Genomic DNA, 12,373 nt, shown 5'->3' with positions numbered 1-12,373 from the left:
CATAACCCCTGTCATTACCCCGTCATACCCCTGTCATAACCCCTGTCATAACCCATGTCATAACCCATGTCATAACCCCTGTCATAACCCCTGTCATAACCCCTGTCATAACCCTGTCATAACCCCTGTTATAACCCTGTCATAACCCCTGTCATAACACTGTCATAACCCCTGTCATAACCCCTGTCATAAGGCCTGTCGTAACTCTGTCGTAACCCTGTCGTAACCTGTCATAAGGCCTGTCGTAACCCCTGTCATAAGGCCTGTCATAACGTCCAGACTGAGTCTCTTCTACTGGTCAACTGATTGTCTGTCTCCTCTACCTATATCCTTCCTCGCCACCCCCCCTCTCTTCTCTCCTCTCCCCTCTCTCCTCTCTCTCCTCTCCCTCCTCTCTCCCCTCTCTCCTCTCCCTCCCTCCTCTCTCTCCTCTCCCTCCCTCTCCTCTCCTCTCCTCTCCTCTCCTCTCCTCTCCTCTCCCTCCCTCCCCCCTCTCCCCCCTCTCTCCTCTCCCTCCCTCCCTCCCCTCTCTCCTCTCCCTCCCTCCCTCCTCTCTCCTCTCTCCCTCCCTCCTCTCTACTCTCCTCCCACTCTCCTCTCCTCTCTCCCCTCTCCCTCCCTCCTCTCTCCTCTCCCCCCCTCCTCTCTCCTCTCCCTCCTCACTCCTCTCTCCTCTCCCTCCCCATCTCCTCCCACTCTCCTCTCTCCCTCTCCTCTCTCCTCTCTCCTCCCTCTCTCCTCTCCCTCCTTCCTCTCCTCCCCTCCCCCCTCTCCTCGCTCCCCCCCCTTTCCCCCTCTACAGTATCACCACTAAGTTGGAGCGTGCCCTGGAGAAGGTGGCTCCCCTCCTGAGGGAGATCTTTGTGGACTTTGCTCCGTTCCTCTCTAGGACCCTGTTGGGTAGCCACGGCCAGGAGCTGCTCATTGAAGGTACAGGTGCTGTACACGTCTTTATCTTCTAACCCGACGTCTCTATGTGAGTCCCCCATCCACTGTCCAGTCCTCACCGTGCTGCTGTCACCACTCACCGCTATGGCTGGGAGTGTGTGTGTTGCGTGTGTGTTGCGTGTGTGTGTGTGTGTGTGTGTGTGTGTGTGTGTGTGTGTGTGTGTGAGAGAGAGAGAGATTAAGAGTGTGTGTGTGTGTGTGTGAGAGAGAGAGATTAAGAGTATGTGTGTGTGTGTGTGTGTGTGTGTGTGTGTGAGAGACACAGAGAGATTGAGTGTGTGTGTGTGTTTCTCTTGGCTGGCTACCTTACCCATCAGGTATGATCCATGATAATACTCTGGAAAAACCAGACAGTATAAAGTGCTTCCTACTGCAGTCCTATAATATTAATGATGTAGTACATTCTCCTGTACACCCTGGTATTACAGTCTAGTTGTATTTAATACACCCTGGTATTACAGTCTAGTTGTATTTAATACACCCTGGTATTACAGTCTAGTTGTATTGATACACCCTGGTATTACAGTCTAGTTGTATTTAATACACCCTGGTATTACAGTCTAGTTGTATTGATACACCCTGGTATTACAGTCTAGTTGTATTTAATACACCCTGGTATTACAGTCTAGTTGTATTTAATACACCCTGGTATTACAGTCTAGTTGTATTGATACACCCTGGTATTACAGTCTAGTTGTATTGATACACCCTGGTATTACAGTCTAGTTGTATTTAATACACCCTGGTATTACAGTCTAGTTGTATTAATACACCCTGGTATTACAGTCTAGTTGTATTTAATACACCTTGGTATTACAGTGGATACAGTCTAGTTGTATTTAATACACCCTGGTATTACAGTCTAGTTGTATTTAATACACCCTGGTATTACAGTCTAGTTGTATTGATACACCCTGGTATTACAGTCTAGTTGTATTTAATACACCCTGGTATTACAGTCTAGTTGTATTTAATACACCCTGGTATTACAGTCTAGTTGTATTTATTACAACCTGGTATTACAGTCTAGTTGTATTTAATACACCCTGGTATTACAGTCTAGTTGTATTTAATACACTCCGGTATTACAGTCTAGTTGTATTTAATACACCCTGGTATTACAGTCTAGTTGTATTTAATACACCCTGGTATTACAGTCTAGTTGTATTGATACACCCTGGTATTACAGTCTAGTTGTATTTAATACACCCTGGTATTACAGTCTAGTTGTATTTAATACACCCTGGTATTACAGTCTAGTTGTATTTAATACACCCTGGTATTACAGTGTAGTTGTATTGATACACCCTGGTATTACAGTCTAGTTGTATTTAATACACCCTGGTATTACAGTCTAGTTGTATTTAATACACCCTGGTATTACAATGGATACAGTCTAGTTGTATTTAATACACCCTGGTATTACAGTCTAGTTGTATTTAATACACCCTGGTATTACAGTCTAGTTGTATTTAATACACCCTGGTATTACAGTCTAGTTGTATTTAATACACCCTGGTATTACAGTCTAGTTGTATAGATACACCCTGGTATTACAGTCTAGTTGTATTTAATACACCCTGGTATTACAGTCTAGTTGTATTGATACACCCTGGTATTACAGTCTAGTTGTATTTAATACACCCTGGTATTACAGTGGATACAGTCTAGTTGTATTTAATACACCCTGGTATTACAGTCTAGTTGTATTTAATACACCCTGGTATTACAGTCTAGTTGTATTTAATACACCCTGGTATTACAGTCTAGTTGTATTTAATACACCCTGGTATTACAGTCTAGTTGTATTTAATACACCCTGTTATTACAGTCTAGTTGTGTTTAATACACCCTGGTATTACAGTCTAGTTGTATTTAATACACCCTGGTATTACATTCTAGTTGTATTTAATACACCCTGGTATTACAGTCTAGTTGTATTTAATAGACCCTGGTATTACAGTCTAGTTGTATTTAATACACCCTGGTATTACATTCTAGTTGTATTTAAAACACCCTGGTTTTACAGTCTAGTTGTATTTAATACACCCTGGTATTACAATCTTGTTGTATTTAATACACCTTGGTATTACAGTGGATACAGTCTAGTTGTATTTAATACACCCTGGTATTACAGTCTAGTTGTATTTAATACACCCTGGTTTTACAGTCTAGTTGTATTTAATACACCCTGGTATTACAGTCTAGTTGTATTTAATACACCCTGGTATTAGAGTCTAGTTGTATTTAATACACCCTGGTATTACATTCTAGTTGTATTTAATACACCCTAGTATTACAGTCTAGTTGTATTGATACACCCTGGTATTACAGTCTAGTTGTATTTAATACACCCTGGTATTACAGTCTAGTTGTATTTAATACACCCTGGTATTACAGTCTAGTTGTATTTAATACACCCTGGTATTACAGTCTAGTTGTATTTAATACACCCTGGTATTACAGTCTAGTTGTATTTAATACACCCTGTTATTACAGTCTAGTTGTATTGATACACCCTGGTATTACAGTCTAGTTGTATTTAATACACCCTGGTATTACAGTCTAGTTGTATTTAATACACCCTGGTATTACAGTCTAGTTGTATTGATACACCCTGGTATTACAGTCTAGTTGTATTTAATACACCCTGGTATTACAGTCTAGTTGTATTTAATACACCCTGGTATTACAGTCTAGTTGTATTTAATACACCCTGGTATTACAGTCTAGTTGTATTTAATACACCCTGGTATTACATTCTAGTTGTATTGATACACCCTGGTATTACAGTCTAGTTGTATTTAATACACCCTGGTATTACAGTCTAGTTGTATTTAATAGACCCTGGTTTTACAGTCTAGTTGTATTTAATACACCCTGGTATTACAGTCTAGTTGTATTTGATACACCCTGGTATTACAGTCTAGTTGTATTTAATACACCCTGGTATTACAGTCTAGTTGTATTTAATACACCCTGGTATTACAGTCTAGTTGTATTTAATACACCCTGGTATTACAGTCTAGTTGTATTTAATACACCCTGGTATTACAGTCTAGTTGTATTGATACACCCTGGTATTACAGTGGATACAGTCTAGTTGTATTTAATACACCCTGGTATTACAGTCTAGTTGTATTGATACACCCTGGTATTACAGTCTAGTTGTAATTAATACACCCTGGTATTACAGTCTTGTTGTATTTAATACACCCTGGTATTACAGTGGATACAGTCTAGTTGTATTTAATACACCCTGGTATTACAGTCTAGTTGTATTTAATACACCCTGGTATTACAGTCTAGTTGTATTTATTACACCCTGGTATTACAGTCTAGTTGTATTTAATACACCCTGGTATTACAGTCTAGTTGTATTTAATACACCCTGGTATTACAGTCTAGTTGTATTTATTACACCCTGGTATTACAGTCTAGTTGTATTTAATACACCCTGGTATTACAGTCTAGTTGTATTTAATACACCCTGGTATTACAGTCTAGTTGTGTTTAATACACCCTGGTATTACAGTCTAGTTGTATTGATACACCCTGGTATTACAATGGATACAGTCTAGTTGTATTTAATACACCCTGGTATTACAGTGGATACAGTCTAGTTGTATTTAATACAGCCTGGTATTACAGTCTAGTTGTATTTAATACACCCTGGTATTACATTCTAGTTGTATTTAATACACCCTGGTATTACAGTCTAGTTGTATTTAATACACCCTGGTATTACAGTCTAGTTGTATTGATACACCCTGGTATTACAATGGATACAGTCTAGTTGTATTTAATACACCCTGGTATTACAGTGGATACAGTCTAGTTGTATTTAATACACCCTGGTATTACAGTCTAGTTGTATTTAATACACCCTGGTATTACAGTCTAGTTGTATTTAATACACCCTGGTATTACAGTCTAGTTGTATTTAATACACCCTGGTATTACAGTCTAGTTGTATTTAATACACCCTGGTATTACAGTCTAGTTGTATTGATACACCCTGGTATTACAGTCTAGTTGTATTTATTACACCCTGGTATTACAGTCTAGTTGTATTGATACACCCTGGTATTACAGTGGATACAGTCTAGTTGTATTTAATACACCCTGGTATTACAGTCTAGTTGTATTGATATAGTACCTTGTACCAAAGAGTGTGTCCACTTCCCACCTGCTTGCTGCTGTCTGTCTGTGTGTCTGTCTGTCTGTCCTGTTTGCCTGTCTGTCTCAACCACTGTCTCTCTGTCAATCCTGTCTCTCTGTCTCTCTGTCTCTCTGTCTCTCTGTCTCTCTGTCTCAACCACTGTCTCTCTGTCAATCCTGTCTCTCTGTCTCTCTGTCTCTCTGTCTCTCTGTCTCTCTGTCTCAACCACTGTCTCTGTCAATCCTGTCTCTCTGTCTCTCTGTCTCTCTGTCTCTCTGTCTCTCTGTCTCTCTGTCTCAACCACTGTCTCTCTGTCAATCCTGTCTCTCTGTCTCTCTGTCTCTCTGTCTCTCTGTCTCTCTGTCTCTCTGTCTGTCCCCTCTCTCTCTCCTCTTTATTTATTTCTCTCTCTCTCTCTCCTCTATCTTACTCTCTCTCTCCCCCTCCCTTCTCTCTCTCCCCTCCCTTCTCTCTCCCCTCCCTTCTCTCTCTCTCACTCCCCTCCTTTCTCTCTCTCTCTCCCCTCCCCTCCCTTCTCTCTCTCTCCCCCTCCCTTCTCTCTCTCTCCCCCTTCCTTCTCTCTCTCTCCCCCTTCCTTCTCTCTCTCTCCCCTCCCTTCTCTCTCCCCTCCCTTCTCTCTCTCACTCCCCTCCTTTCTCTCTCTCTCCCCTCCCCTCCCTTCTCTCTCTCTCTCCCCTCCCTTCTCTCTCTCTCTCCCCTCCCTTCTCTCTCTCTCTCCCCTCCCTTTTCTCTCTCCATATCCTTGTAACACTTGTCCTTTCTGTGGAATGCTTCTGTTATCTGACACCAAAGTAATGATGTTAGATCTTAGCTGGGTGGGAAACCTGTAAGAGAGATGTTGGTGAGCTGTGTGTGTCTCTCTGTAGGTCTCCTACCCTTCCTGTGTCTATCTGTAGGTCTTCTACCCTTCATGTGTCTCTCTGTAGGTCTCCTACCCTTCCTGTGTCTCTCTGTAGGTCTCCTACCCTTCCCGTGTCTCTCTGTAGGTCTGTCTCTCTCTGTAGGTCTCCTGATCTTCCTGTGTCTCTCTGCAGGTCTGGTGTGTATGAAGTCCAGTACTTCAGTAGTAGAGCTGGTGATGCTGCTCTGCTCTCAGGTATGTACTCCTTCACTCCTCTATCTGTCTCTGTCTCTCTTTGTCTCTGTCTCTGTATCTCTCTCTCTCTCTGTCTCGTTCTGTCTCTCTCCCTCTCTGTCACTCCCTGTATCTGTCTCTCTCTCTCTCTGCATCTGTCTCTCTCTCTCTGTCTCTCTCTCTGTGTCTGTCTCTCTCTCTGTGTCTGTCTCTCTCTCTGTATCTGTCTCGCTGTCTCTTTCTGTATCTGTCTCTCTCTCTCTTTCTCTCTCTCTGTATCTGTCTCTCTCTCTGTCTCTCTCTCTCTGTCTGTCTCTCTCTGTATCTGTCTCTCTGTCTCTGTCTCTTCCTCTCGCTCTCTGTCTCAATCTCTCTGTCTCTTCCTCTCTCTCTCTGTCTCTCTCTGTATCTGTCTCTCTGTCTCTGTCTCTTCCTCTCTCGCTCTCTCTGTCTCTCTCTCTGTCTTTCTCTCTCTCTGTTTCGCTCTTCCTCTGTTTCTGTCTCTCTCTGTCTCTCTCTCTCTCTGTCTAGTTTCTGAAAAAGATACCACAAGTCCTCAACTGGCAGCTTCATTAAATAGTACCCGCAAAACACCCGTCTCAACGTCAACAGTGAAGAGACGACTCCGGGATTCTGGCCTTCCAGGCAGAGTTGCAAAGAAAAAGCCGTATCTCAGACTGGCCAATAAAAATAAAAGATTAAGATGGGCAAAATCTTCTACATACTATATACATTTTATGAACACAATCTATTTTACAATAGTTCTATTTTGTTAGTTTTTACTGATATCCTTCATCAACCTCTCCCATCTATTACTGATGTCCTTCCTCTACCCTCAACTATCTATTACTGATGTCCTTCCTCTACCCTCAACCTCTCCCATCTATTACTGATGTCCTTCATCTACCCTCAACCATCTATTACTGATGTGCTTCCTCTACCCTCAACCATCTATTACTGATGTCCTTCCTATACCCTCAACCATTTATTACTGATGTCCTTCCTCTACCTTCAACCTCTCCCATCTATTACTGATGTCCTTCCTCTACCCTCAACCATCTATTACTGATGTCCTTCCTATACCCTCAACCATCTATTACTGATGTCCTTCCTCTACCCTCAACCATCTCTTACTGATGTCCTTCCTCTATCCTCAACCTCTCCCATCTGTTACTGACGTCCTTCCTCTACCCTCTTCCATCTATAACTGATGTCCTTCCTCTACCCTCAACCATCTATTACTGATGTCCTTCCTCTACCCTCAACCTCTCCCATCTATTACTGATGTCCTTCCTCTACCCTCAACCTCTCCCATCTATTACTGATGTCCTTCCTCTACCCTCAACCATCTATTACTGATGTCCTTCCTCTACCCTCAACCATCTATTACTGATGTCCTTCCTCTACCCTCTCCCATCTATTACTGATGTCCATCCTCTACCCTCAACCTCTCCCATTTATTACTGATGTCCTTCCTCTACCCTCAACCTCTCCCATCTATTACTGATGTCCTTCCTCTACCCTCAACCATCTATTACTGATGTCCTTCCTCTACCCTCAACCATCTATTACTGATGTCCTTCCTCTACTCTCAACCTCCCACTTATTACTGATGTCCTTCCTCTACCCTCAACCTCTTCCATCTAATACTGATGTCCTTCCTCTACCCTCAACCATCTATTACTGATGTCCTTCCTCTATCCTCAACCTCTCCCATCTGTTACTGATGTCCTTCCTCTACCCTCTTCCATCTATTACTGATGTCCTTCCTCTACCCTCAACCATCTATTACTGATGTCCTTCCTCTACCCTCAACCATCTATTACTGATGTCCTTCCTCTACCCTCAACCATCTATTACTGATGTCCTTCCTCTACCCTCAACCATCTATTACTGATGTCCTTCCTCTACCCTCAACCATCTATTACTGATGTCCTTCCTCTACCCTCAACCATCTCTTACTGATGTCCTTCCTCTATCCTCAACCTCTCCCATCTGTTACTGACGTCCTTCCTTTACCCTCTTCCATCTATAACTGATGTCCTTCCTCTACCCTCTCCCATCTATTACTGATGTCCTTCCTCTACCCTCTCCCATCTATTACTGATGTCCTTCCTCTACCCTCTCCCATCTATTACTGATGTACTTCCGGTTTGTCCTTCCGGTTTGATTTCTATTTGCCATATCTTTCAAACTTTCACAACATTTCTGAACCCCTCTATTCTCATAGTTTCTACAGATTATAAATTGAAAATAAACATTTTTGCTAATAGTATTATTATATTATTGATTGATTGACTATGACTTTTCAAATCATCCAGTTGGACAGGTTTCTCAATTTCTTTCTTAGGTTTTTGCATTCTTCATCAAACCATTTGTCATTGTTGTTTATTTTCTGAGATTGACTGCTTGAAATGGCTAGTTTTTATAGGGAAGCTGAGAGCTCCAATATACTGTTTCGTTTTTATAGGGAAGCTGAGAGCTCCAATATACTGTTTAGTTTTTATAGGGAAGCTGAGATATACTGTTTAGTTTTTATAGGGAAGCTGAGATATACTGTTTAGTTTTTATAGGGAAGCTGAGATATACTGTTATAGTTTTTATAGGGAAGCTGAGAGCTCCAATATACTGTTTAGTTTTTATAGGGAAGCTGAGATATACTGTTTAGTTTTTATAGGGAAGCTGAGATATACTGTTTAGTTTTTATAGGGAAGCTGAGATATACTGTTATAGTTTTTATAGGGAAGCTGAGAGCTCCAATATACTGTTTAGTTTTTATAGGGAAGCTGAGAGCTCCAATATACTGTTTAGTTTTTATAGGGAAGCTGAGATATACTGTTTAGTTTTTATAGGGAAGCTGAGATATACTGTTTAGTTTTTATAGGGAAGCTGAGATATACTGTTATAGTTTTTATAGGGAAGCTGAGAGCTCTTATATACTGTTTAGTTTTTATAGGGAAGCTGAGAGCTCCAATATACTGTTTAGTTTTTATAGGGAAGCTGAGAGCTCCAATATACTGTTTAGTTTTTATAGGGAAGCTGAGATATACTGTTTAGTTTTTATAGGGAACCTGAGAGCTCTAATATACTGTTTAGTTTTTATAGGGAAGCTGAGAGCTCCAATATACTGTTTAGTTTTTATAGGGAAGCTGAGATATATTGTTTAGTTTTTATAGGGAAGCTGAGAGCTCCAATATACTGTTTAGTCTTTCTGCTGCCAAGTTTACACCTTCACTATTACAGTGGAACGTTTTACCCAGGAATTGTTCTAAAAGGAATTACATTTGTTGTTGCCTAATAGTTGTTTGGTAGATTTCCACACTACTTTCCTTCCATCTATAGCATTTCTTAATATTACTCAGTTCCTTTGGCTTTGATGCCTCATGATTGAGTATTGCTCTGTTCAAGTGGACTGTGATTTTGCTGTGGTCTGATAGGGGTGTCAGTGGGCTGACCATGAACACTCTGAGAGACTCTGGGTTGAGGTCAGTGATAAAGTAGTCTACAGTACTACTGCCAAGAGATGAGCTATAGGTGTATCTGCCATATGAGTCCCCTCGAAGCCTACCATTGACTATGTACATACCCAGCATGCAACAGAGCTGCAGGAGTTGTGACCCGGTTTTGTTGGTTATGTTATCGTAGTTGTCTCTCCTCTCTCTCTTTCCTTCCCTCTCTCTCTCTCTCTCTGAACTATAATGCATTATGTATGTATTCATTAAAGTGTGCTTATAATGCATTATGAAGAGGATATTCATAGGAAGTGTTATAATGCATTATGAAGAGGATATTCATAGGAAGTGTTACCAACTTCTCTTCTTCGACACCAAGTTTACAGAAACAATGATAGCACATACTGTCATTATGAACCTTCTAGAGTAACATAGACTGGTATAATGAACCTTCTAGAGTAACATAGACAGGTATAATGAACCTTCTAGAGTAACAGACTGGTATAATGAACCTTCTAGAGTAACATAGATAGGTACAATGAACCTTCTAGAGTAACATAGACAGGTACAATGAACCTTCTAGAGTAACATAGACAGGTACAATGAACCTTCTAGCATAATATAGAATTTGTGGACCCGCCATTTGGGAAGCGTGCGCAGCTCAACTCATGACATTCATTGTCCACCTCATGTTGCACTTTAAATGAGTGTTTTAAGTCTCAGAGCTTACCCTTCAGTCAGTCCCCCGTAGATGCAGCACTAAGCAACCAATGATGAGGGCTGTTTGTTGATCGACAGTTCTGAAGTGCTATCAGACGGGTGTCTGGTTACAGACCTGCCCTTTATGACAGCGTGAACTGTTGTGTCTGCTGCGGTGTCAATGAGGATGAATCGGCAATTTTCCAAATGTGATTCTCGTGCGCTTCGCCACCGTTTGTCTCTTCCAAACAGGCACAATGATTCATGAAATGCATAAACATGCTTCTACTATATTATCCAACCATGTCCTCTCTCTACTGTCTTTTATTATATTATCCAACCATGTCCTCTCTCTCTGCTGTCTTTTACTATATTATCCAACCATGTCCTCTCTCTCTACTGTCTTTTACTATATTATCCAACCATGTCCTCTCTCTCTACTGTCTTTTATTATATTATCCAACCATGTCCTCTCTCTCTACTGTCTTTTACTATATTATCCAACCATGTCCTCTCTCTCTACTGTCTTTTACTATATTATCCAACCATGTCCTCTCTCTCTACTGTCTTTTACTATATTATCCAACCATGTCCTCTCTCTACTGTCTTTTACTATATTATCCAACCATGTCCTCTCTCTCTCTGTACTGTCTTTTACTATATTATCCAACCATGTCCTCTCTCTCTACTGTCTTTTATTATATTATCCAACCATGTCCTCTCTCTCTACTGTCTTTACTATATTATCCAACCATGTCCTCTCTCTACTGTCTTTTATTATATTATCCAACCATGTCCTCTCTCTCTACTGTCTTTTACTATATTATCCAACCATGTCCTCTCTCTCTACTGTCTTTACTATATTATCCAACCATGTCCTCTCTCTCTACTGTCTTTTACTATATTATCCAACCATGTCCTCTCTCTCTACTGTCTTTTATTATATTATCCAACCATGTCCTCTCTCTCTACTGTCTTTTATTATATTATCCAACCATGTCCTCTCTCTCTCTACTGTCTTTTACTATATTATCCAACCATGTCCTCTCTCTCTACTGTCTTCTACTATATTATCCAACCATGTCCTCTCTCTCTACTGTCTTTTATTATATATTATCCAACCATGTCCTCTCTCTCTACTGTCTTTTATTATATTATCCAACCATGTCCTCTCTCTCTCTACTGTCTTTTACTATATTATCCAACCATGTCCTCTCTCTCTACTGTCTTCTACTATATTATCCAACCATGTCCTCTCTCTCTACTGTCTTTTACTATATTATCCAACCATGTCCTCTCTCTCTCTACTGTCTTTTACTATATTATCCAACCATGTCCTCTCTCTCTACTGTCTTTTACTATATTATCCAACCATGTCCTCTCTCTCTCTACTGTCTTTTACTATATTATCCAACCATGTCCTCTCTCTCTACTGTCTTCTACTATATTATCCAACCATGTCCTCTCTCTCTACTGTCTTTTACTATATTATCCAACCATGTCCTCTCTCTCTCTACTGTCTTTTACTATATTATCCAACCATGTCCTCTCTCTCTCTACTGTCTTTTACTATATTATCCAACCATGTCCTCTCTCTCTACTGTCTTTTATTATATATTATCCAACCATGTCCTCTCTCTCTCTACTGTCTTTTACTATATTATCCAACCATGTCCTCTCTCTCTACTGTCTTTTACTATATTATCCAACCATGTCCTCTCTCTCTCTACTGTCTTTTATTATATTATCCAACCATGTCCTCTCTCTCTCTACTGTCTTTTATTATATTATCCAACCATGTCCTCTCTCTCTACTGTCTTTTACTATATTATCCAACCATGTCCTCTCTACTGTCTTTTACTATATTATCCAACCATGTCCTCTCTCTCTACTGTATTTTACTATATTATCCAACCATGTCCTCTCTCTACTGTCTTTACTATATTATCCAACCATGTCCTCTCTCTCTACTGTCTTTTACTATATTATCCAACCATGTCCTCTCTCTACTGTCTT

General features: G+C 40.6%; 1 protein-coding gene across 4 annotated transcripts in view; it reads left to right on the top strand.

Moving 5' to 3' along the window:
* Window positions 1-12,373, top strand: part of LOC110534825 (neurobeachin) — a 283,558-nt gene that overhangs the window by 218,270 nt on the left and 52,915 nt on the right. For 3 of the 4 annotated variants that reach the window (XM_036989471.1, XM_036989470.1, XM_036989469.1), the window contains 2 exons: window positions 803-936; window positions 6,166-6,227. In XM_036989471.1, coding sequence (XP_036845366.1) covers window positions 803-936; window positions 6,166-6,227 — 196 coding nt within the window. The remainder of the gene's footprint in view (window positions 1-802; window positions 937-6,165; window positions 6,228-12,373) is intronic. The other variant, XM_036989468.1, reaches the window with a different exon arrangement.

This window comes from Oncorhynchus mykiss, chromosome 10, assembly GCF_013265735.2.
Source record: "Oncorhynchus mykiss isolate Arlee chromosome 10, USDA_OmykA_1.1, whole genome shotgun sequence".
Taxonomy (NCBI): Eukaryota; Metazoa; Chordata; class Actinopteri; order Salmoniformes; family Salmonidae; genus Oncorhynchus; species Oncorhynchus mykiss.
The sequence above is the reverse complement of the archived record's forward strand: the minus strand, read 5'-3'. Positions and strand labels throughout refer to the sequence as shown.